Raw genomic sequence first — 27,403 nt, 5'->3', positions numbered from 1 at the left:
GAGACGGCAGAGCCGGTCCAGGTCGCTGCACCCCTCCGTTCCGCCCACCAGGGCTCGCTCTTGCCCTTCGGCTGGGGGGCCGAGGCACTGGGCGGGCCAGGAGGTGACCCCGCCCCTATCCGCCGCAAGGCGGCGGAGAACCAGGGGCGCCTGAGTCCGGAAAGAACGCGCCGTCCAGGCCCCGCCCGTCTTCCCTCGCTCCCTCCCTCCCTCCCTCCCTACCGCCGACGTCGGCGGTGCTCCGGTCGCCATGGTGACCAATCGAGGCCCGGTCCCGCCCCCGCCTCCCTGCCCCGGCCCCCTGACGTCGGCGCACGTCAGCGGCGGCGCGCGCCTGGCTGGGCCCAGCCGAGCGGGAGGGACCGAGCGAGCGGAGCGGCGTCGCCGGAGCCAAGCCGCGCCGCCGGCCCGCCAGCCCGCGCTCCAGTCCGCCGTGTCTAGCAGCGGGGCCCAGCATGGTCATGGCGGATGGCCCGAAGCACTTGCAGCGCGGGCCGGTCCGGGTGGGGTTCTACGACATCGAGGGCACGCTGGGCAAGGGTAACTTCGCTGTGGTGAAGCTGGGGCGGCACCGGATCACCAAGACGGAGGTGCGGCCCGGGGCTCGGCGGGAGCGTCCGAGGCGAGGGGTCCGGGAGAGAGGAGCTGTTGGCCGGGAGGGGCGGCTGCGACCGGGTTGGGGGGGTTGCTGAGTCTAGCGGAGAGGCTGGGTCTCTGGCTGAGGCGAGGGGCCTGGGACTGTGAGGACCCGGGAGGTGCAGGGGGGTCGGTGAGCGCCGAAGGGCTCGGGGCCCGGTCACCTCGACCCGAGTGTCGTCCAGCTGGAAACCCGACCGGCCCGAGCTTTGCCTTCTCTACGCCACCCCCGGTGGCCGCACGGAATTTCTCCCAGAGCCTCCCACCCGGGCCGTGACCTGATCTGTGGCCTCCGCTCCAGAGCCCAAGTTCCGCGTCTTCCCTGCTCTGAGCTGGGGGTGGGGTGGGAGGGGAAGTCTGGGTGCTCCCGGGCTGCGCGAGGAGGGACGTCGCCAGCCCCGGGGAAGGGGCCGCCTGCGCTCGGACTCCAGGGACAGGGCATCGCGCGGCCCCCGGGACCGCGGCGCCCCTCCCTGGCTCCGCGGGGAAGGGGCCCCCGTGGCCGGGAATGCCCGGACGGCCATTGTCCATCTTCTCTCCCCCCTTTTGCCAGACAGCGTCTCTGATTTGGTGTCAGGCTAGCTTGATCTCGTGCCTGAGGCATTTCCATCTAATACTCCAGACAATAGAACTGGTTAAAATGGTCATCTCTGCGCTTGCACAGTTGGGGGCTCGGTCTCGCTTCGCCCAGGTTGTCCCTTGACCAGGTGTGCGTTCTGGTGGCGAGTGCGCGTTCCTTAAGCCACCGCTAATTCTGCCTCTCTACTCCGAAAGCCCTCAACTGCTTCCTGGCCGTGAATCCAGCCAGCATCCCCCACTCCACTGCACATTCTGATGCACCGTACATATTTTCTCCCAAGTCTCTCTTCTTACCTAACCCGCCCCCCTTCCTTTCACTGCCTCAAGCTGCTCTCCTCAGGGTCTCTATTTTAAGACGTGCAAATTAAATACTTCAGAAAAACAGTAGAAACAAAACCATTCTTTAGAATAAACCCTTGTGTTTTTGACGTACTCTACCCTGCCTGATTGTAGTTGTTCTGGAGTTTCGTCCTTTTTCAGGTTTTTCTTTCCCTCAGTTTTCATCCTACTCAGTTGATTTCCCCCTTATTAGTGCGAATGTGCTAGAGTTTGAATATGCAGTAACGTAGGAATGGATTTTCAGAATGGCTGTGTGAGGTGAAGGACATTTGAAAACTTGAGTGATTTTTGTTGCTGCTGTTCTTGGAAGTTTTGCTTAATGTGAAGGAATCCATTTCCACAAAGTAGGGGCATATGTCATTGTGTCATCTTTACTTTTTGTCCTCCCCTACTAAAGGTGAGGCATTCCAAATCTGACTTATTTTATAGCATCAGGACCAAGGTCACAAATTTTCTCTCACAAATTTACCATTGTTAGCAATTATACTAAGTTTGTAATGATAAATAATGTGACTATAGTGAGATTACTTAATCTTGATCCCAGCATTTCTAAAAATGAAGAAATTGATTCCATTCCTCTAAAGAACCATGGACTACTGCCATGCTATTTCCCCATAAACTACATAGAAGAAGGCATTTTTAATGTGTATTTTTATATGAGTCCTTGCTTAATGACTGTAAAAATCAAACAAATTATGCATTAAAGAAAGCTTCTTGCAGAACTTCTGAACGTTTTTACGTGGTTGAATTTCAAACCCATTAGTTCATAATTTTTTTTCTCATCAGCTTTTATCATTATTGGCCATAAGGTTTAATTAATTCAGCTGTTACTTATTAGGCCAAATTTAGATACTAGGGTATCTATTTAAGAACTGTTTAAGTGAGCTGGTAATGAGCGACACTTTCTCTTGAAGTTGACAGTTCAAACCGTGTCCCTTTTAAACTGATATATCTGGTAGAGCTAGGGGGCACTGTGGAGTAGTACCGTGGTTTAGCCATCAGATACTGAGATCAATGCATTTGTAATTGAAGACACAGGTCGGATCATGAAAATACCACTCAGATCCTAGTATACATGTGTAAAATGATTTAATTGAAAAGCTAAATTTCTAGTCCGTAGAACCCATCTCCCTTTGCCTTTCCAAAGAAGGTGTCTTTAACATATAAAAAGAAATAATGTGAATTTAAGATGGGTGAGTATCCCTGGTAATTTGGTGTGAGTGGAAATTTTAAAGTTGAGAGGAATGAGGGAAATAGGGTAATTAATGAAGAGAAAAGTTCTTGTAGATCTGAAGTTTTGCAAAGTTGCTCTGTGAATTTTTGTGGTAATTTGCATTAAGAATTGTTTAGCAACAGCACCTATAAAATTTTCTTAAAGTATACTATTAATAAGGATTTTTAAAGCAGTGTTTATTATCTTCATTCATTGGGTAAATATTTCTGTCTTCAATAAATACAACTATCTCAAATACTGTAAATAAGATGGCTGGTGGAAACCTTAAAGTTTTATTTAACATTATTTTAGGTTCTCATTGCTGAACGTACTACAGTATTACAGTGAGAACAATTAAACTGGTATAAAGAGCAGTATCAGCTAAATATCATGATTATACTTCTTAGAGAAATTTCTTCAATATGGTTTAACGTCAATGTAAGTTTGTGTTTTAGAACTTAAGAGGTCTTTTTTCCCAAGTTTGAACCCAAGGTAAATTTTAGGGCTTAGTTGAAACATCTCTGTGGTAAACAATTGGACCCTGTTAATTTTACTTGGCTCTTCTCTGTCCCTTGTTCTGAATCACTGAAGAATGATGTATTTTCTACAGAGATGGGAGATCCAAGACTGTTTGCCTTTTAGGAAAAGAAAAATCAGTACACAAAGAGATCTTCATTTTGGTCTAATCTATCAAATAGCTTAACATTGTTTAAGAAGTATAATTACATCATCATCTGAAGCTGTATTCTCATGTTAGATCTCTATGTAAATTTTGCACACAAAAGGGAAGGCAGGTGGTGGTAGAATCCAGCTTCCTAATATAATACTTCAGAAAAGCTTCGTAGTGTTGGTTTGTGGTTTATGAATTAGAGTAGCTAATTTTATAAAATTAGCACAATGGGAAAAGAATAATAGCATTTAGACTGTTAAACTATTTTAGGCAATAGTGGTTGCTAGTTTGCTATGCTCTGAGTGTCCTTGAGTAGTGTTTTATTTTATCAAATCTGTGCTAGCAAAGAATTTTTCTTTCTAATTGTATGGCTAATTTTTTTGTTGGTTTTTGTCTGTTGAATAAAATTCCAAAGAAGTCATTTGTACCCTTAAGTTGTTTTTGTTTTCTATTAAAGAGTCTTACTATAGAAAATATAAAGAAGAATATAGTGCACAAAAAGTACATGTGCTATTCCTCCACCAATGGGAGTAAATCATTCTCATGGCATATTTCCCTCTAGTCTTTTTTTATTATTATTTATTTTCCATAGATGAGATCACATGCTGTATACACTTACATAAATTACATCCTCTTTTCCACTTATTGTATAGCATATTTTGCTTATTATATATAAGTTTATAAAACGTTTTTAATAGCTGCATAGTGTTCTACCTTGTAGATGAATTCTATCTTATTGAACAATTTTATTATTGAACATTTCCAGTTTTCACTTATAGTAAATAATTTGCAGTGAATAATATTTGTGTATGTAACTCTTTGCGTTTTTTTCCAGGGGAGGGGCAGGAAGAGGGAGTGGGATTTGGAGGTAAATTCCTGGAAAGGAAGTTATTAAGTGAGAAGATACTATTGTCACATTAAGGAATAATATATATTATCAAATTGATCATGTTTATATTGAAAAATTTTGAAGTATAGATAAATGAAAAAAATTACCCATAATATCACCACCCCAGGATAACCATTAGTTATTTTCAGATCTTTTCTGTGACAGATAATTGTATTTTCCTCAATACCATACCTCATATAGTGCTTAAAGAGCATATAAATGTGTGGTCCATAGAATCTTAAAGCTGTTTCACAGAGGTTCTGAAAATTACTTTATTAAAAGGGCATGTTGGTGTTGGGCTACTTCGTTATCCTTAAGAGAACCTGGAATGCAAAATTGATAGCAAGGACATTCTGAAGACTGCTTTTGTTCACTGAAAAGCTTTCTGTGTGCATTTTGGGGTTTTTAGGTTTAGGCATAATTCTTTACTACCTTAATGTAGGTATTTTTTAAAACTTTCCAAATAGTTAAAGTATCAAAATTGCATATTTAGAACGAGGATACAAAAAGAATATCATATTCTGATTAGTGTTTCTTGAAGAGAACTTACTTTTTTTTTTTTTAAGATTTTATTTATTCATTTGACAGAGAGAGACACAGCGAGAGAGGGAACACAAGCAGGGGGAGTGGGAGAGGGAGAAGCAGGCCTCCCGCTGAGCAGGGAGCCTGATGTGGGGCTCGATCCCAGAACCCTGGGATCATGACCCGAGCTGAAGGCAGACGCTTAACGACTGAGCCACCCAGGCGCCCCGAGAACTTATTTCTTTAATACATTTGAATTTTATATTTTGCTTTCAAGCTTTAGGACTCCTCTCAGTAGTCTTGTATTCATCTTGTGCTCTGAAATAGTCCATATTTCAAGAAGCAGCTGTACTATGTACAACAGAAGGACTGGTTATCAGATAACTTAATCACTATCATTTGTATCTGGGCCTATGTATGGTCTTTATAGTGTGTTGAAATGAAACTATATTTGTCATGGAATATATGTGCTATATTAGAAACTGTTCTCTAGTTTCTTGGCACCCCAGACAAATAATATTTGACAAATTATTCTGCTAAATATTGCTCAAAGTGATCTGTTCTTTTTGAGTGGTTGGGGACAAACATCCAAAATAAAAGTTGTGTAAATTTTTATATTCTGTAGAAATTTTTAACTTTAACAGAGTTTAATGCGTTCTGATTTTGATTCCACTGGGAAATTCTCTCTCAGTATCTGGCAATTAAGAAAACATTTATTTGGAAATAACTGAAACTGGCCTCCATTCCTGGATTCATATGATGACATTTGACTTATGGGCCACTGCTGATGGTAGAGTCAGTTTCCTTGGAGCCAAATGGATTCCAGAAATTCACTAAGATACCATTCTTTCCTATTTAGTGTACCTAGCACCTCTTCTGTCTTCTACCTCCATATTTTTTGAAAAAAGTTTTTAATGTATTTATATGCCTTTATTCAGAACATTTATGGAGATTGCTTTCCCACCCTTCAAGGAAAAATAGCGAGAAATCCCTCTATCCAGTTTGAGATTATTAGAAGAATGAAAGACAGTTACATTCGGGGATTTCATCAGAAGCTCCTCATTTAGAAAACATTTTAAAAATACTTTAAATAGTTAAAGTGATAAATCTTGGATGAATTAGACTGAAAAATGCTAAAATTTGTTTTAAGTTTTTCTCTAAGATAAACATAGTATTTGTTTTTTTCCCAATTACAAAAGTATGCATGTTCATTGTAGATATTGTTGAAAAAGTCAAGAAAATAAACGTTCTTAATGCCACCATTCAGACCAAGAGATCACCACTATTAATATTTGATTCATATCCTCTTCATTATTCACATATATTTTATATGTTAGTAATGAAAATTGATGTCATCTATGTTTTTTTATTTAATGTGTTAACATTTCCCCAAGGTAAAGTTTAAAGCATCGTTAAATAGCGTTCTTACATATGATTGTATTTTATTTCATCAATTTCCTATTACTGAACATTTAGACTGTTTCTCTCTTTGCTGTTTCTCTAAGGTCATGTTTCAGAGGGCATTCCTATATATATATATATAGATATATAGATATATCTTTGTGCGCTTAACTGATTATTCCCTCAGGGTAATCCCATGGCAGTGAAATTCTTGGGTCAAGAAATATGTCCTTACATCTACATCTTATGGCATGAGATGCCAAATTATCCTCTAGAAAAGTCACACCTGTTAATTTTCACCAGGAAGAAAGCATTTGCCAGGACTATTATTTTTTAAATCTTTCCCAGTTGATAGAGAATAATATTTTTTTATTTTAATTAACATTTCTGATTTAACATTTTTCCTTTGAGTGCCTGGTTTTATAAGATGGACTATTTGTTATTTCTTTTGTGAATTGTTTTTTGTCCTTTGGACCATTTTTTGTTTTTTGGGGGTTTTTTTTGTTTGTTTTAAGATTTTATTTATTTGAGAGAGAGGGAGCACGATCCAGGGGAGGGCCAGAGAAGCAGACTCCCCACCGAGCAGGGAGCCTAATGCAGGACTCGATCCCAGGACTCTGGGATCATGACCTGAGCCGAAAGCAACCACTTAACAGACTGAGCCACCCAGGCACCCTTGGCCCATTTTTAAAATTGAGTTGTCATTTTTGATGATTTGTTTAAATAATTTTTAAGTTGGAGAATATTTTTTAATCGTTTCTTTTATAGTCTTAATCCTTGGTTCAATTTCTGTGGATCTAAAAATGTAATGGCATTTACCTTTTCTCCAGTCTGTTTTCCTTATTCACCATTGGAAAAGAGAAATTAAATCTTCATGAGGATTTATTGCATTATATAAATTCCTACCTTTTTAAAAGTCAGTTTTAGGGTGCCTGGGTGGCTCAGTCAATTAAGTGTCCACCTCTTGACTTTAGCTCAGGTCATGATCTCAGGGTCCTGAGTTCCATCTTGAGTTGGTCTCTATGCTCAGCAGGGAGTGGGCTGAAGATTCTCTTTCCCTCCCCCTCTGCTTCTCCTCTCCCTCGCTTGTGCTCTCTTTGTCTCTCTCTCACTCAGGTAAATAAATAAAATCTTTTTAAAAAATAAAAAATAAAAGTCAATTTTAATCTGGAAAAAAATTGTTTATTTATACTTAAAAGATAACTAGAGAACTCCATGTTTTACTTTTGACTTTTACTGCTTTCAGAAACCCTTTCTTTGTAGGACCACTCAGTCACATTGACTTGTTGGTCAAATGTTCTGATTCCACCCATGATTTGATGTATGAGCTTGTAAAGTACATTTAATGTTTAATCTTGAAGATCTAATTGTATGGTAAGAATAATGCTCTTTGGTACTTCAGAGTGGTAAATAGCGCTGAAGCAGATATTACCTGAGACAGCAAGCATATGTTAATCCCTTCTGATTTGTTACTAGAAGTACTGCTCTTGTGTAACTTCCTTATAAAGTCCCCCAAGCTACTTTTATAGTGTGGTTTCTTTAAGTGCATGAGATGAATATTTCTTTAATGAGAAGTGAAAAGCAATTTTTGTTAAAGACAGGATAACATTACCATTAAATTGCATTTTGAAAAGTGAAAAAAAAATCTTTCATCCATCAGCTTAACACTATTTCATTTCTGCTCATACATTTAATCCCTTGTCTTCTGTACAGATTTGTATTTATATGTTCTTTTGTATGTATTATTTTTTACTTTGTTGGAAACATTTCTCTGTATGTAGTCTTCATTAATATACATTTTAGCAAATAATATAGCCATTTTATAGAGAATTTAGAAAATGAAAATGACTAAAATTTCACAGATGGAAAAGTTAGCATATTTGATAAATATAATAACTTCATTTCATTTTTTGTTTTTCCTATTAGAAAAGTAATCCATGTTCACTGAAGAAAAATTGCACAGAAAAGTATAAAGCAGAAAAATAGTCCACAATTTTTTTCACCCACTAATAACATTTTTGTCATAGTTATATCTAGTTTTTCCTCGTCTTTTTCTATACATACCTTGTGTTGAGACTGCGCTCAAATACTGATTTTTTAATTTAATATTATAGTCTAAGCAATCCTTTATATTAAGAAAAACTATTTAATAGCTGTATAACCATAACATAAGCTTACTGTAATTCACATAATTATTTCCCACTTACTGTTTCTATTTTTATATTACAAATAATATTCACTGAATATATTTACAAATAAGTCTTTACCATCGTTTCAGGTTATTTCCTTCAAATAATTTCTCAGAAGTGGAATCCTTAGGCTAAATGGGATGGGTGATTTTTTTCTTTATTGAAGTATAATTAACATACAGTGTTCTATTACTTTAAGGTGTACGACATATTATTCAACAATTGCTATACACTACTATACATTACTCAGTGCTCATCACAATAAGTGTACTCTATTTAATTTTTTTGAGTATAGTTGATACACAATTCTACATTATTTTCAAGTGTACAACTTAGTGAATTGGCAAGTTTATACATTATGCTACATTTACCATAAGTATAGCCATCATCTGCCTGTTATATTGTCCCATTATGTTGCTATTACTGTATCATTGACTGTATTTGTTATACTGTGCCTTTTATTCCTGTGACTTATTCCATAGCTGGAAGCCTGTATCTCCCTCTCCCTTCACCCATTTTGCCCAATGCCCCACCTTCTTCTTCTCTGGCAACCATCAATTTGTTCTCTGTATTTACAGGTCTGATTCTGCTTTTTGTTGTTTATTCATTTGTTTTTATGTATTTTTTTCAGATTCCACTTATGAATGGAGTCATATATTTGTCTTTCTCAGTTTGACTTATTTCCCTTAGCATAGTATCATCCTCTAGGTCCAACCAAGTCTGAAATGGCATGATCTCATCCTTTTTTATGGCTGCATAATATTCCAGCGTGTGTGTGTCTGTGTGTGTGTGTGTCTGTGTACTGATGGACATTTAGGTTGCTTCCATATTTTGGCTATTGTAAATAATGCTGTAATAAACATATGGCTGCATATATGTTTTTTTCAAATTAGTGTTTTTATTTTCTTTGGGTAAATACCCATTAGTGAAATTAATGGATCATATAGTATTTCTATTTTTAATTTTTGAGGAACCTCTGTACTGTTTTCCACAGTGGCCTTGCCAATTTATATTCCCACCAACAGTGCATGAAGGTCTCTTTCTCTCCAGATCCTCACCAACACTTGTTATTTGTCTTTTTGATTTTACCTCTTCCAGCTAGTGTAAGGTGATAACTCATTGTGATTTTGATTTGCATTTCCCTAATGTTGAGTGATGTTGAGCATCTTTTCATGTGTCTGTTGGCCATCTGGATGTCATCTTTGGAAGAATGTCTATTCAAGTCCTCTGCCCATTTTTTAATTGTTTTTTTTGTTGTTGTTGAGTTGTAGGAGTTTTTTAAATATATTTTGGATTTTACCCCCTTAACAGATACATCATGTGCAAATATCTTCTCCCATTCAGTAGTTGTCTATTTGGTTTTACTGTTGATTTCCTTTGCTGTGCAAAAGTTTTTATTTGGTTTAGTACTAATAGTTTATTTTTGCTTTTGTTTCCCTTGCCAAAGGAGAACTATCTAGAAAAATGTTGCTATGGCCAATTTCAGAGAAATTACTGCCTGTGCCCTCTTCTGGTTTTTTATGGTTTCAGGTCTCACATTTAGGTCTTTCATCCATTTTGAGGGGTTTTTTGGGGGGTGTGTATGGTGTTAGAAAGTGATCCAGTTTCAGTCTTTTGCACGTAGCTGTCCAGTTTTCCCAGCATTTGTTGAAAAGACTGTCTTTTCACCATTGTATATTCTTGCCTCCTTTGTTGTAGAGTAGTTGACCTTAAGCATGGGTTTATTTCTAGGCTCTCTGTTAAGTTCTGTTGATCTGTGTGTCTGTTTTTGTGCCAGTACCATACTGTTTTGATTACTACAGCTTTTGTAGTATATCTTGAAATTGGGGTTGTGATACCTCCAATTCTGTTTTTCTTTTTCAAGATTGCTTTGACTATTGTGTAAGATTGATGAATCACTGACCTGTACCCCTGAAACAAAGAATACATTATATGTTAATAAAAATTGAAAAAAAAAGAGTGCTTTGACTTTTTGGGGTCTTATATGGTTCTATACAAATTATAGTCTTTTTTGTTTTAGTTCTGTGAAAAATATTACTGGTATTTTGATAGGGATAGCACTAAATCTGTAGATTGCTTTGGGTAGTGTAGTGTAGACATTTTAACAACATTGATTCTTCAATCTGTGAGCATGGAATATCTTTCCATTTGTTTATATTGTCTTCAGTTTTTCATGGGTGTTTTATAGTTTTGGGAGTACAGGTCTTTCACCTCCATGGTTAAGTTTATTCCTAGGTAGCTTATTCTTTTTGATACAGTTGCAAGTGGGATTGTTTTCCTAATTTCTGCTTCTATTTCATTATTAGTGTATAGAAATGCATTAGATTTCTGCATATTAATTTCATATCCTATGACTTTACTGAACTTTACTGAATTTTTTTAGTGAAGTCTTTAAAGTTTTCTGTATAATGTATGTCATGTACAAATAGTAAAGTTTTACTTCTTACCAATTTGGATGCCTTTTATTTTGTGTCTGATTGCTGTGGCTAGGACTTCCAGTACTGTGTTGAATAAAAGTGGTGAGAGTGGACATGCTTGTCCTGTTCCTGATCTTAGAAGAAGAGCTCCTGGTTTTTCATCATTGGGTATGATGTTAGCTGTGGGTTTGTCATATATGGCCTTTAATATGTTGAAGTAGTTCTCTCTAAACCTGTTTTGTTGCGAGTTTTTATCATGAATGGATGTTATACTTTGCCAGATGCTTTTTCTGCATCTATTGAGATGATGATATGGTTTTTACCCATTCTCTTGTTAATGTAATGTATCATGTTGATTGATGAATATTGAACCACCTTTGCATCCCTAGAATAAATCCCAGTTAATTATGGTGAATAATTTTTTAATGTATTGTTTAATTTGATTTGCTCATATTTCATTGAATATTTTTACATCTGTGTTCAGCAGAGATACTGGCCTGTAGTTTTTGTAGGCTGTTTTTTCGTTTGTTTTGTTTTGTTTTGTTTTGTAGTGTCTTTATCTGGTATTGGTATCAGGGTAATGCTGCCTCTTAGAATGAATTTGGAAGTTTTCCTTCCTATTCTATTTTTTTGGAATAGTTTGAGAAATAATAGGTATTAACTCTTTACATGTTTGGTAGAATTTACCTGTGAAGCCATCTGGTCCTGGACTTTTGTTTGTTGGGAGTCTTGTTTTTTGTTTTTTGTTTTTTTTACTGATTGAATTTCATTGCTAGTAATCAGTCTATTAAACATTCTCTTTCTTCTTGATTCAGTTTTGGAAGGTTATATGTTTCTAGGAATTTATCCATTTCTTCTAGATTATCTAATTTGTTGGCAAAAAACTTTTTATAATAATCTCTTATAATTCTTTGTATTTCTCTGGTGATGGTTGTTATTTCTCCTCCTTCAATTCTGGTTTTATTTATTTGAGCTGTCTCTCTCACCGTTTTTTTTCTTAAGTCTGGCTAAGGGTTTATCAGTTTTGTTGATCTTTTCAAAGAACCAGCTCCTGGTTTCATTTATCCTTTCTATTGTTTTTATAGTCCTTGTTTCATTTATTTATGCTCTAATCTTTATTATTATTATTATTACTTTGGCTTTGGGCTTTGTGTCTTTTCTAGCTCCTTTAGGTATAAGGTTAGGTTGTTTGAGATTTTTCTTGCCTCTTGAGGTAGGCCTGTATTGCTATAATCTTCCCTCTTAGGACAGCTTTTCCTGCGTCTGAAAGATTTCAGACCATTGTGTTTTCATTTTCATTTGTCTCCATGTATTTTTTGATTTCCTCTTTGATGTGTTGTTGGACCCATTTATTGTTATCAGTAGCAATTTATTTAGCCTCCATGTATTTGTGTTCTTTCCAGATTTTTTCTTGTGTGTGATTTCTAGTTTCATACCAATGTGGTTGGAAAAGATGCATGATATGATTTCAGTCTTTTTTAATTTGTTGAGACTTATTTTGTGGCTCAACATGTGATCTATTCTGGAGAATGTTCCATGTGAAATTGAAAAAAAAAATGTGTATTCCACTGTTTTTAGATGACATGTTCTGAATGTATCTGTTAGATCCATCTGGTCCAATGTGTCATTTAAAGCCGCTGTTTCCTTGTTGAATTTCTGTTTGGATAATCTATCCATTGATGTGTGTCTTAAAGTCTCTTACTATTATTGTGTTACTATTGATTTCTTTATGTCTGTTAATAATTGCTTTATGTATTTGGCTGCTGCCATATTTGATGCATAAATATTTACTATTGTATCTTATTGTTGGATTGTTCCCTTTATGATTATGTAGTGTCCTTCTTTGTCTGTTAATCTGTATTGTAAAGTCTGTTTTGTCCAATGTAAGTATTGCTACCCCAGCTTTCTTTTTGCTTCTCTTTGCATGTTAAATGTTTTTTCCATCCCTTCACTTTCAATCTGAATGTGTTTTTAGGTCCGAAGGGAGTCTCTGGTAAGCAGCATATAGATGGGTCTTGCTTTTTTATCCTTTCAGTCACCCTGTGCCTTTTGATTGGGGTAATAGTCTGTTTACATTTAAAGTAAATGTAATATGTGGCACATAATAATAAATATTATTTATGTGGCACATAAATAATATGTGCCACTTCGGGGCTAGTCTGTAAAAACCTCTTGTGAGGGCTCCTCTAAGTTTCCTTCTCCTGTCAGGCTGGAAAAGTAGTAAAACGTCCTTAAACCTCATTAATACCTCCCATTAATACATTTAAAGTAATTATCAATAGGTAGGTACTTATTGCCCTTTGTTACTTGTTTTACAGTTGTTTTTCTTAGTTCTCTGTTCCTTTCTTCTTGCCTTGCTTTCTTCCCTGTGGTTTCTTTAGTATTATGCTTGGATTCCTTTCTCATTATATTTTATGTATCTGTTATAGGTTTTTGATTTATGGTTACCATCAGATTCATATATAACATCTTATGCATATAGCAGTCTATATTAAGTTGATGGTTGCTTAACTTTGAACCCATTCTAAAAGCACTAAATTTTTACTCTCTACCCACCCCACACACATTTTATGTATGTGATGGCCTACTTTACATCCTTCTATTTTGTGAATCCCTTGACTGATTTTTCTGCCAGTCTTTGGGTTGTTTTCAGAGTTAGTTGCACTGATGTGGCTGTTATCATGGTGTATACATGGGACAAGGTAAGCTCAGGATACTTCTACTCTACCATCTTCCCAGAACTCCCTCAGGATGGATGACTATTTTTTAGCCTAATTTTTTTTTGAGATTTTTATTTTTAAATAATTTCTACACCCAATGTGGGGCTCAAACTCACAATCCCGAGATCAAGAGTCACATGCTTTACCGACCTGAGTCAACCGGGGCCCCGGGATGGATGATTTTTAAGGTTCTTGATAAAAATTGCCAAAATACCTTTCACAAAAATTATAACCTATTTTATAGTCATACCAGCAATATATAAAAGTGGCCATCTTGTTGAACCTTAGCCCACAAGGGTGTTTATCTTTTACTCTTTGTAAATATAAGAGGAAAGGGTATTTCTTGATAAATCTACATAATATTATATTAGATATTTTATTATTTTTAATTCACTTTTTCCTATTTCTGAGGGTGAATATTCACTGTTGCTACTTTTACACGAGATTTAGTTTGGTAGCAGTCATTCTAGTTTATGTTTGGCCTCCAAAGTTGTATAGGAAACCTTCCTTTTATCCCCTAGCTGAAGGAATATAAATTTTTCTGTCTCTACATAAACTAACTAAAGGTTTTGTTTTTTTTTTTAAAGATACTGCATGCATATGTAGGAATTGGAGAGTTGAATAATTCAGACGAATAACAGAGAGAAAGGAATCCTTCAATTTTCAGAGTCCCTTGCTTGACTTTGTTGTGACCATGCAGATCTTGTCCTTAGTACTGTGTTCATAACTAAGGAGAAAAGGGATGCAGAGAGTAAACTCCCAGAAATCTAAGTTCATAGTTACCTTTAAAATGTTGGAACACAAACCTTTTGTATGTTGGAACTCTCATACACATCAGGAAAATCCCCCAGTGCAGATTTTTCTCGCTGATAAAATTTGTTTTCCAAAATGTGTTCTCTTTGTTCTCACAGATCTATTAACTTCCTTGAAGGTAGGAATCAGATCTTGTTCATTTTTGTATCCTGAGCATAATTCCGGGCACACAACAGGTGCTCAGCAAGGCTCTTTGAAAAAGTAGGAAGATTGAACTTGGAGTTTGAAGGCCTGCGGTTTTTCCCATTAATTCACTTGAGCTGTAGGACCTTTTGTAGATTATGTAACATCTTTGGAACCTCAGTTTCATCAACTCATGGATGCTCTGCTTGTTCCATTTACTTCACAAAGTTGAGAAATAAATGAGATAAAATATGTTAAAGTATCTTGGGAAATTAAAAAGTACTGTGCAGTTGTGAAAGTCATCATCATCATTATATTTCTGGGATGTACTTCGTAATGAGTCCCATTGTTAAGAAATTACCTGGAAGAATATGCCAGAGACTGCTAGCCGAACACCAAAAATCCATTGTTTCCTCTTCTTCCTGGACCTATCACTGGACTGTCTCTGGGCTTCTCTTGCATTTAGATATGGTTATGTGACTGAGTTTTAACTAATGGAGTGAACAGAAATAATATGTGCCACTTCGGGGCTAGTCTGTAAAAACCTCTTGTGAGGGCTCCTCTAAGTTTCCTTCTCCTGTCAGGCTGGAAAAGTAGTAAAACGTCCTTAAACCTCATATGCCTGCATGGAGGCATCTTCACCCATCCCATTCTGCTACATGAGCAAAAAATAAACTTCTGTTTTATTTGAATCACTATACATTTTGTGGTCTGCTTGTTCATAGCAGTTAGACAAGCCCTATTTTTTTTCTAAGCTTTAACAATTTATTTTTTATTCTTTTTTTATTATTTTCAGAAGTAGAATTTAGTGATTCATTAGTTGCATAGAACACCCAGTGCTTCTTACATCAAGAGCCCTCCCTCCTTAATGCCATCACCACTTATCCCTTCCCCCCACCCATCTCCCCTCCAGCAACCCTGTTTCCTAGAGTTCAGTGTCTCTTACAGTTTGCCTCTCTCAGTTTTCATCTTATTTTTCCTTCCCTTCCCCTATGCTTATCTGTTTTATTTCTTAAATTCCACATATCAGTGAAATCATATGGTATTTGTCTTTCTCTGACTGACTTATTTCACTTAACCTAATACCTTCTAGTTCTATCCATATTGTTGGAAATGGCAAGATTTCATTCTTTTTGATGGCTGAGTAATATTCCTGTGTGTGTGTGTGTGTGTGTGTGTGTGTGTGTGTGTGTGTGTGTACCCCCACCGCATCTTTAGCCATTCATCTGTTGATGGACATCTGGGCTCTTTTCTTAGTTTGGCTGTTGTGGACATTGCTGCTATAAACATTGGGGTATAGCTGCCCCTTCAAATCACTATGTTTGTATCCTTTGGATAAATACCTAGTAGTGCAAATGCTGGGTCATAAGGTAGCTCTATTTGTAACTTTTTGAGGAACCTCCGTACGGTTTTCCAGAGTGGCTGCACCAGTGTAAGAGGGTTCCCCTTTCTCTACATCCTTGCCAACAACATCTGTTGTTTCCTGAGTTGTTAATTTTAGCCATTTTGACAGGTGTGAGGTGGTATCTCATGATGGTTTTGATTTGTATTTCCCTGATGCCAAGTGATGTTGAGCATTTTTTCATGTGTCTCTTGGCCTATTTATATGTCTTTGGAGAAATGGCTGTTCGTGTCTTCTGCCCATTTCTTGCCTGGATTTTTTGTTCTTTAGGTGTTGAGTTTGATAGATTACAGATTTTGGACTAACCCTTTATCTGATAAGACATTTGCAAATATCTTCTCCCATTCCGTAGGTTGCCTGTTAGTTTTGTTGATGGTTTCCTTGCTGTGCAAAAGCTTTTTATCTTGATGAAGTCCCAATAGTTCATTTTTTGCTTTTGTTTCCCTTGCCTTTGGAGACATGTCTAGCAAGAAATTGCCGCGGCCGAGGTCAAAAAGGTTGCTGCCTGTGTTCTTCTCTAGGATTTCATGGATTCCTGTCTCACATTTAGGTCTTTCATCCATTTTGAATTTATTTTTGTGTGTGGTGTAAGAAAGTGGTCCAGTTTCATTCTCCTGCATGTACTGTCCAGTTTTCCCAGCACCATTTCTTGAAAAGACTGTTTTTTCCATTGGATATTCTTTCCTGCTTTGTCGAAGATTAGTTGATCAGAGAATTGAGGGTCCATTTCTGGGCTCTCTATTCTGTTCCATTGGTCTATGTGTCTGTTTGTGCCAGTACCATACTGTCTTGATGATGACAGCTTTGTAATACAGTTTGAAGTCCGAAATTGTGATGCTTCTAGCTTTGGTTTTCTTTTTCAACGTTACTTTGGCTATTCGGGGTCTTTTCTCATTCCATACAAATTTTAGGATTGTTTGCTCCAGCTCTGTGAAAAATGTTAATGGTATTTTGATGAACATGGATGCAAAAATTCTCACCAAGATACTAGCTAATAGGATCCAACAGTACACTAAAAGGATTATTCACGACCAAGTGGGATTTATTCCTGGGCTGCAAGGGTGGTTCCACATCTGCAAATCAGGCAATGTGATACATCCACATTAATAAAAGCCCTAACTATTAAAAGGAGCATGCTAACACATGCTCTGCTTTTTATTTAGTGCTTTACTTTTTCATAATCCTTACAAGCCTTACAAGCAAGGGATAACAGGGTAAAGATATAAGTAGGTACACATGTGGTTCATATATTTATAAGATAAAACTGAAGAGAATTCGATTTTGTCATTTGAGAATTTTTTGGTTGAGAAAAGTTGAATAATGAGATTTATGAGTTACTAAGGTTTATTTAGATAATTTATGTATTTTTCAGTTTTTCATTGTTTGAGGCCAGGGTTTTAAAAAAGAGTATGAGGTATCTCTTGGTAATACCTTGCTTTAATTGGAATTTAGTGTCTAAAGTTTTTCTTTAACATTATAGTGTTAAAGATATGATAATCAAGATATTCTTTTTATTAACAGGTTCTGACCCATTTCATTATAAAAGGGTTTTTTTTGGTGAGGGGGATATCTAGACATGCTCCAGCAATTGGAGGGCAAGATATTTTCTTCAAAATAAGCATGTCTGTGAAACTCCATATTACCTTCCTAAGGAATATTGGGGAAATTAAAGTATACACTTATCCTTTTATCTGGTAGCTTTTACCTAAAGTAACTAATAAACTATATCATAAAATTGAGGAGGAGGGGGTTGCTTTAAATCTGTTTAAATTTAGGGATGCCTGGGTGGCTCAGTTGGTTAAGCAGCTGCCTTTGGCTCAGGTCATGATCCCAGGATCCTGGGTTTGAGTCCCACATCGGGCTCCCTGCTCAGCAGGGAGCCTACTTCTCCCTCTGCCTGCCACTCCTCCTGCTTGTGCTCTCTCTCTCTCTCTCTGACAAATAAATAAAATCTTTTTAAAAAATGTATTTAAATTTAAATAAATATTGGGGTGGTCCAATAATGTCCTTAATATCAAGTACAATATTGATTAGTGTCCTTATCTAGCAAAGTTTAGCACCCTTTACTTTCTAGGATATTTTGATTATGGAAATAATACACCACCAAACATAATGAAAATATCACAAAACCTATGCACTTTACTGTCTAGAGAAGGAACTACCCCCCTTTCTTCTTAGGTAGTAAATTTAATTTTATGCATTATATTTAGTAATCTGATTTCCCCTGGGAACTTGAGTTCTTCTCTGGGTTACAATTAATTCAAATCAGGAAATAAGCTGTGGATAACAAATTAGAAATAGATATTGGTAAGAAATAAACCTTATAGTAGAGCTTTAAGAGGTAACAGCAAAGGACAAAGCAGCCATAGGAAAGAAGAAAAAACTATATAAACAGGAGCCTGAAGAAATTAAGTGAATTGACAAGCTGAGTCCTATATCCTTGGATACCTTTTAGAAGTATTGAACTATTATATATAGCACATACAATAATTGGTAATAATTATCTTGAAACAACATAAAACTGAGTTATGTTCAGAATACTTTTTGGTAGACTGTGAAGTACATTTTAGAGTTTCTTCAGAACTTGTTATAATCAAGTTTGAGTGGTTCCCAGTGATCTGAAAATTTTAGTTAAATCAGAAAGACTTATTTCCTAACCAAATAGCTACAGTTTCTAAAAAAATAAGTTCTTTTTTGATTGCATAGAAAAAGCTACATGATTCTTAACTACCTAGTTATTCACCTTCAAATGCAGTTCCTTCAAATTGTTAACCTTGGAGTGGTTTGGGTTCCTATCTAGTTATGATAGGAAGAGGCCACATTCTTAAAAATCAGATTCTTTTAAGGAGGTCAAAAGCTAGTGTAGTTACTAACAGATGAGTTTTTGCACTTTGATTTTTAAAATAAAGTTTAGGGGCACCTGGGTGACTCAGTCGATTAAGCGTCTCCCTTTGGCTCAGGTCATGATCCCAGGGTTCTGGGATTGAGCCCCACGTTGGGCTCCCTGCTCAGCGGGGATCGTGCTTCTCCCTCTCCCTTTGCCCCTCCTCCCATTTGTGTGTGCGTGCTCGCTCTCAATAAATAAGTAAATTAAAACTTTTAAAAAATAAAGTTTAATCCAGCTGGTATCTTTCATATAAATAGATTTTAACACTTTATATTTAGCCTCCCTACCTCCCCCAGAAAGCTATATGTATATTCTTTGGAATCTATCACTTGCTTTTCTAGAAAAGCTGTATTTCAGTACAGCAGAACCTGCCTTCTACTTGGCTGATCATTTATTTACAGGTACTTTGCAACAGGCTGATAACTGGTTGAAGCTGATGAGCTTTTATTTCTTCAGTTTATAAGTGGAGTAAAACATTACAGTTATATTAAAAGAGAAATAATGTTTTATTAAAGTAACTCTGCAGGGTTCTTCTTAGCACAATGAAGATAACTCCTAAACAAAATCACCACAGTGCGTCACGTGGTAGATGTTTAAGAAATAACTTGTTGAATGAATGAGCATTGAATTTCAAGTATTTTTGTTGTCCTAGGAACTTACAGGCAAAGTATCAGGTGCCCTATATTCAAAAGATTCTTAACTGGAAAATGTTAACCATCATATACTAATTGTATTTATTTGTGTCCGGAACACAGGTGGCGATAAAAATAATAGATAAATCTCAGCTGGATGCAGTGAACCTTGAGAAAATCTACCGAGAAGTACAAATAATGAAAATGTTAGACCACCCTCACATCATCAAACTTTATCAGGTAGGATGTAACCTTATTCCTCTCCATGCTTCTCACATCCTGTTTTCTCTTTTGTATCATCTTTCTCTTTTATGTTTTTTTAGTCCATAAAAAAAGGAATAATTATATGGGTTTTATTAAACTGAGTACCCATTTTCTATATTTAAGTAAAAATTAGGAAATAAAAAACTAGTAGCTTAATTTTAAGTTATCTCTCACACTGTAAGTTATTTAATTAAAAAGTTTGTAGTTGTGTATTTATGATACTCAACCCTGTTGACTTTCAGTGGTGGCACCATAAATGAGGATATGGCAGTTTTGCTTAATTAAAAAAATACACTGTTAATGTTTTATGAAATACAAAGGTTAAAATAGTATATTACTTAGTGGCATACTTGGTAATACTTAGAGCCAAACCTTATATTTTGTTTGGGTTATTTTGTCAGATAAAGGAGTCATTTTTTAAAAAAATTAACTTTACTGAGATATAATTTTTATAAAATAAATTGTACCCATTTCAAGTGTAAACTATATTTTTTAAAAGGAAGATATTCTCTGGGGTGCCTGGGTAGCTCAGTCGGTTAAGTGTCTGACTCTTGGTTTCAGCTCAGGTCTTGATCTTCGGGGTTGTGGGATCCAGCTCCGTGGCCAGCTCAGTGCAGAGTCTGCTTGGGATTCTCTCGCCCTCTCCCTTTACCCCTCCCCCCACCCACACATGCGCGCTCTCTCTCTCTCTAAAATAAATAAATAAACCTTAAAAAAAAAGATCTCTCATCTTAAGGAGTGAGATGGTCTTATTCTGTGGGTCTCTAAGATATGTGCTACATTTAAATGTGTTTAAAATAACTATCAGTTATTTTAACAGTTCCAAAGGATAGCAATTGCTGTCCTTTGGCATACACTTTTGTATTTTTTGTATAGTTTTTTTTTTGTATAGTTCAAAAAAAAAAAGATCTCTGATTTTTAAAGAGTAATTCATATTGAGGAATGATAATGTAATATGAAACTTTTTTAACACTTCTATTCATTAATATGTAGAATTTTTATATTAGAAAACTATTTTTTTAGAGGGGAGGAGGGTGAGAGAGAGAGAGAAGGTGGGGGGAGAGGGAGAGAGAGAATCTTAAGCAGGCTCCATGCCCAGCACCAATCATGACCTGAGCCAAAATCAAGAGTCCAGCACTGAGCCACCCAAGCACCCCTATTGGAAAACTATTTTTAAACTAAAATGTTACAGTATGCTAGCCTATGACTTTAATCTCCATAGTGTGATGCGTACACCCAGTGGTATGCTGGACTCGGCCTGTACTGGCTTGTAAGAACTGATTGTTAAATTTTCAGATGTTTTGCAAACCACCTAATAACATGTTAGTAGCTCAAAATCAGCTATGGTGGGAGTATTTACACCATCGAAAGCTGTTTACAAGTTAGGGCCTTTTTTTTTTTTCCCCACAGAGAGCTATTACTAGCACACTGCTATGTGCACTCACATGGGTTAGCACAAGTGTCTCTTGGGCATAATAAGAAAATATTAGAACTTCTATGCTTATTTTTTATATCTACTTGTGTGCATTCTATAAAGTATATAATGTGTTTATACAGTGACATGAGTATGTAATTTGTGCTGCTTCTATTCACATAAACATATGCATGTTTGTGTATATATACATGTACATGAATGTGTAATACACATTTGGCTAAACCACTTGTTATTGATAGAGATTTGCAATTAAAAAGGTGTGGAGACCATTGGAGACCATTAGTATTACCGTCAGAGTGAGAGACCACGGTGTGCCACTCAAAACAGTTCTAAAACTGCAGAAGGCTTCTTTGGTGATATTTGTATCAGAGTATTTCTCCTTTTAAGCTTTTTTTTCTTTTCCCTAAAGAGGATACTTATAAGAAACTATCCACATCCTTAGAAGTCTGATGAACCATAAGCCAAACTAAGATTAAAACTACCAGGATTCACAGAATTCCATCTTTATTTGAGCTAAATAAGCAGTTAAATTGACTTACTATTTATCTTATTTAGACTCCAGTTGTACGTAGTTCTTAGTTTTCTGGCCTGATTGGGAATAGTCCTAAACCGACATGTTAGGGCAAAATCAATTTCCAGCCTTTTAGTAGATAATGGTTGAATTTTCATTGTTATCATGTGCCAGTACATAAAAGGATGGTGTTACAGAGAATCTAAAATTCACTCATTTTGTACTTATAAATTCATTTTCTTTTGGTTCAGTATAGGTTGAAATATCCCATTTGTGACACTGACGTGCTTCCTTTCCGAACCTAGAAAAACAAATAAAAATGTATAGCAGTGGAGTTATGAAGAAGCTTTTGAATAGTGATTTCAAAATAACAGTAGTTTGTAACAGTATCACAGTACAGTAGGAGGAATATCCTGTTGTGCCAGATGATCCAGGCTACAGGCCTGATAAACCGAGCTTTATTTTATTTATCTCTATTATTCTTAATCAAAGTCTACCTATAGCACAGGGCTAGAAAAGTCCGTGAGAAGGTGGTAAAAAGTTGATCTTCAAAATTCCTGTTACCTGTATTCGTATTTTCTTAACTTGAATGTACATAACAATCACATTTTTGTTAAAATAGAAATTCTATGTCAGTAGGTCCGGGGTGGGGCCTGAGATTCTGCATTTCTAACATTTGCCCGCGCAGTGCTGCCGCTGCTGCCGGTCCATGGACCACGCTTGGAAAAGTGAGCATCTAGATTTCTCACAAATCATTAGCAGAAGGATATTGTCATTCTTGTAAACTTAGCCACCTTCTGAATTATTCATAAATTTGATACTTTTATTAGTAGCTTTATTTAGTAACTCCATAGAATGTTGAGTTTCAGTAGAATAGAATTGCAATCCTTTCCTGTCAGACTAATATGGAATTTTTTATCAATAGGTAATGGAGACCAAAAATATGTTATACCTTGTGACAGAATATGCCAAAAATGGAGAAATTTTTGGTAAGTATTTCACTATTCTTTAAATTTGTTTTTAATTTGAAAATGTCACTAATCTTCATGAATGGAGTATTTCCTATTGACTTTCCTGCTTGTTTAAGAGTTGGCAACTTGAACTAGAACTTTTTAAGCATGAGAATATAATAAAATATTCAGTGAAACAAAGATAAGGAATATAATTTATTCTCTTGTATTCATGATGTTTATGTATTAAAGCTATTGCTTAATTCCCTCATCTGTGTGAGACAGATGGGAGAATTACAGACAGGAAAAAACTTGCAGTCATATTGCAAGGGGGATTTTCTTTCCTTTTATCTTCATTTTTTACCTTTCCTTCCAGGGGAAACATCAGTCGACAAATACTTACTGAGTTCCCAGGCATTGCTGTAGGTTTAGAGGATGTAATGATGACCTGAATAACCTGTTCCCTGCTGCCGTTGTGGCTCATACAGTTTAGTAAGCTACTGACCGTAGCTGTGCGACCCCGGGCAAGTCCCTGCAGCCCTCTGGGACCTAGTTCCTTTATCTCTAATAAGGAAAGATTTTGATTAATTGGTTTCTGTGATCCATTCTAACCCTTAAAAATATTACAAATATTTTGTTCTAGTTTTCATCTCTTTTATTTTTATTCTTGTAGAGCCAGAACACTAGGTAGTCTAACACTTTTGGTTTTTAACCTGCACATTTAAATCCCGAATGGTTTTAAAACAGCCTTAGTGAGGAATTATCCATATACAGTAAAGTGCACATATTTAATGTGTACAACGTAATACATTTTCACACACACACACGCAGACACACATGAAACCATTACCACAGTCAAGATATCCATAATTTCCAGAAGTTCCTTTGTGCCCCTTTTTATCTCTCTTGCCCCACCTCAGGACCGAGCAACTACTGATCTGTTTTCTGTCACTGTAGATGAGTTTGTGTCTTGTGGAGTTTTATATAAATATGGTCATACAGTATATAATTATTTAATGATTTATCCATTTTGTTGTATCAACATACCATCTTTTTTCACTAAGTAGTTTTATTGTAAATAGCTTTCTATTATATGAGTATACCCCAGTTTATCCATTCATGTGTTAATAGATAATTGGGATGGTTTCGGTTTTTGGCTATTACACATGAATTGCTCTGAACACTCACGTACAGGTCTTTAACTTACAGTCTACCTTCAAGTAATTGTTCACCACTTCACATATAGCATGAGTCTTAAAATAATATACCATTATTTTGCCCCTCCTGGCCTTTATGTTCTTGTCATACATTTTACTTATGCCTATTTAATAAAATACAAAATACAGTGTTGTTACTTTTGTTTAAAAAGTCAAAGAGAGTTCGAAATTTTTTTAAATCTTACATATTTATTAGTGGAATATCATTGCCGCATCCCTGTATGTAGATGCACATTGGATTTTCTTTGGCATTTCTTGTAAATCAGGTCTGTTGGTGATGAAATCTTTCAGCTTTTGTGTGTCTCAAATCTTTGTTTTTGAGAGATATTTGTACTGGGTATATAATTCTAATGTGGGTTTTTTTCTTTCAGTACTTTAAAGATGTTGCTCCACTGTATTCCCATTTGCATTATTTCTGACAAGAAACCTGCTGTCATCTTTTTCTTTATTCCTCTGTATGTAATTTGGCTCAATTCTGTGGCTGCTTTTATAGTTTTCTGTTTATTACTGGTTTCAACAACTTGGTTATGATATGCCTTTCTGTGGTTTTCTTCATGATTCTGTTCTTACTGGATCTGTGAATGTACAGCTTCCATCAAATCCAGAAAATTCTCAGCCATTATTTTCTTGACCAATTTTTCTGGCCCACCCCTCTCTCCTCTTCTTTAGAGACTCCAATTACACATATATTAGGCTGTTTGAAATTGTTCTACAGCTCACTGATATTTTTTTCCATTTTAAAAAATTCCTTTGTCTCCCTGTATTTCATTTTGGATAGTTGCTATTTGTAGGTCTTCAAGTCCTAGCATCTTCTGCAATGTCCAGTTTGCCATTAATCTCATCCAGTGTACTTCTCAGTCTCAGACATTGCAGATTTCTGCTCTGTAAACTTGATTAAGGCTTTTTTTTTTTCTTTTCTAGATCTACTATGTCTTTAGTTAGGTTTTTAAACATCTGGAATACAGTTTTAATAACTTGTAATGTCCACATGTCCTCATACTGGTATAGCACTGTCAGTGCTGAATCAGTTTTGAACTGTTCATGTTTCTACCCAGTTTTGGTCAGATTTTCCTGCTTCTTTTTTTTTTTTTAAAGATTTTATTTATTTATTTATTTATTTATTTATTTTTTAAAGATTTTATTTTTTTTTTTGACAGAGAGAGACATAGCGAGAGCAGGAACACAAGCAGGGGGAGTGGGAGAGGGAGAAGCAGGCTTCCCGCCGAGCAGGGAGCCCGATGTGGGACTCGATCCCAGGGCCCTGGGATCATGACCTGAGCCGAAGGCAGACGCTTAACGACTGAGCCACCCAGGCGCCCCAGATTTTATTTATTTGAGAGAGAGAGAACAAGAGAGAGCACATGAGAAGGGGGAGGGTCAGACGGAGAAGCAGACTCCCTGCCGAGCAGGGAGCCCGATGCGGGACTCGATCCAGGGACTCCAGGATCATGACCTGAGCCGAAGGCAGTCGCTCAACCAACTGAGCCACCCAGGCGTCCCTTCCTGCTTCTTTATATGCCTGCTAATCTTTGAGTGGATGTCAGACATTGTTAGTTTTACCTTAGTGGTTGCCACATATTTTTGTATTCCTGTACCTCCTCTTCAGCTTTGATCTGGGACATAGTTAAGTTACTTGGAAACAGTGTATATCATTTAAGTCTTCTTTTTATGATTGGAGCAGTGCTCAGTCTAGGTATCATTATTTCCCACTTTAGAGTACTCTACCCAATGCCCCCATGAAATTGGGGCTTTTTTATTTAGCCTGGTCAGTAGGAATAGGCAGTGATCCTGGTACCAGGCACTGTTTATTCTAATCCTTGTAGATGGTTCTTTTTCTGGCCTCGGATAGTTTTCTCACATACACGTGCCAGTCAGTACTCCCCTGGATGCTCAGGGGGGACCCTCACAGATCAAAGCTTTGCGCTGTGTGTACCTCTCTCTTCTTTGCTTGTTCTCCCTAGACTCTCAGCTCTGATTCCTCAACTCAGGGACTCTGCTGGGCTCTGCCTATGTCTCCCTTCCATATCCTGTGGCCTACACCCTTCTCTCAAGGTATTAGTTGAGGGTATTCATGGGTCTCACCTCATTTATTTCCTGCCTCTCAGGGATCACTCTTCTTTTTTGCCTGATGTTCAGTGTGCTATAAACCAATGTCTCATATATTTTTGTCTTTTATTTATTGTGGGGATGGTTTTGGGAGGGTAAACGCAGTCCCTGTTACTCTATCTTGGTTGAAAGCAGAAGTCTCCAATCCTATCAAAATTATCTTTAATTTTGGGGTGCCTGGTGGCTTAGTCGGTTGGGCATCTGCCTTCAGCTCAGGTCATGGTCCCAGGGTCCTGGGATCGAGCTCCGCATCAGGCTCTCTGCATGGCGGGGAGCCTGCTTCTCCCTCTCCCTCTGCCTGCCACTCTGCCTACTTGTGCTCTCTCTGTGTGTCAAATAAATAAATAAAATATTTTTTAAAAATTATCTTTAATTTTAGCTGTTTTAAAAGAAAGATTTGGGGATGTCTGGGTGGCTTAGTTGGTTAAGCATCTGCCTTCAGCTCAGGTCATGATTCCAGGGTTCTGGGATCAAGTTCCACATCAGGCTCCTTGCTCAGTGCGAAACCTGCTTCTCCCTCTGCCTGTCCCTCCCCCCACTTGTGTGTGCGTGCTCGCTCTCTCTCTCTGACAAATAAATAAACAAAAATCTTTTTAAAATTTTAAAAAAATATGTATACTTCTGTAGTTTGGAGAAATGTATTATTTAAAGTTGAATTCTAAATAAATAGTTCTGATTTAATCATTTCTAATTGTCTCTCTGGAAAGATACCTTGCCTTTTTTTACCTTTTTTTTCTTCTTTATGCCACTGCTTATTGAGCTTATTTCAATTCTTAAGATACTTGTTTAGAAGCTTCTTTTTTTTTTTTTTTAAGATTTTATTTATTTGACAGAGAGAGACACAGCGAGAGAGGGAACACAAGCAGGGGGAGTGGGAGAGGGGGAAGCAGGCTTCCCGCCGAGCAGGGAGCCCGATGCGGGGCTCGATCCCAGGACCCTGGGATCATGACCTGAGCCGAAGGCAGACACTTAACGACTGAGCCACCCAGGCGCCCCTGTTTAGAAGCTTCTTAACTGATGCTGCAGTGGAATAGTATGGGCTGAAGCCAAGCAAATCTGGCCTACCATGCTGGCTGTACCATATTACTTGTTGCATTGCTTGGGGCAAGTTTCTTCCTTTCCTTTTCTTCTCTTTCTTTTCCTTTCTCCTTTTTTCTGTCGTCTGTTCTTTTCCTTTTTCTCTCTTTCCTGTTCTTTCTTACATTTGCTTGTTCATTCAATTTAGTCAGGTTTTCAAGAAATCTTTATTGAAAACGAATGTGTTACATACTGTTCCATATGATAGGAATTGCACAATGAAGAAAACAGACAAAAATCCCTGTTATGAATCTTACATTTTGGTGTGGGCAGAGAGACCATAAAGAAATTAAGTGAATTATATAGTATATTAGATGGTATTATAGAATTATATAGTATATTAGATTATATTAGTTAAGTGTTACGGAAATAGAACAAGAAAGGGAGGGGTTGGGGAGTAGGTAAGTTGAT

The 27,403-nt window shown here is 37.1% G+C and overlaps 1 protein-coding gene across 4 annotated transcripts in view; it reads left to right on the top strand.

Moving 5' to 3' along the window:
• The first annotated feature begins 314 nt into the window (after positions 1 to 314).
• The window catches only part of SIK2 (salt inducible kinase 2), a 124,672-nt gene continuing 97,583 nt past the window's right edge, over positions 315 to 27,403 (top strand). For 3 of the 4 annotated variants that reach the window (XM_021696264.2, XM_044919257.1, XR_006540927.1), the window contains exons 1-3: positions 315 to 590; positions 19,556 to 19,672; positions 22,568 to 22,631. In XM_021696264.2, coding sequence (XP_021551939.1) covers positions 456 to 590; positions 19,556 to 19,672; positions 22,568 to 22,631 — 316 coding nt within the window. In that variant the 5' untranslated portion in view covers positions 315 to 455. Of the gene's footprint in view, positions 591 to 19,555; positions 19,673 to 22,239; positions 22,371 to 22,567; positions 22,632 to 27,403 lie in introns of those variants that run through there. The other variant, XM_044919256.1, reaches the window with a different exon arrangement.

The sequence above is a fragment of the Neomonachus schauinslandi genome, chromosome 11, assembly GCF_002201575.2.
Source record: "Neomonachus schauinslandi chromosome 11, ASM220157v2, whole genome shotgun sequence".
Lineage (NCBI taxonomy): Eukaryota > Metazoa > Chordata > Mammalia > Carnivora > Phocidae > Neomonachus > Neomonachus schauinslandi.
Note: the sequence above shows the minus strand (reverse complement) of the source record. Positions and strands in the feature narration are given on the sequence as shown.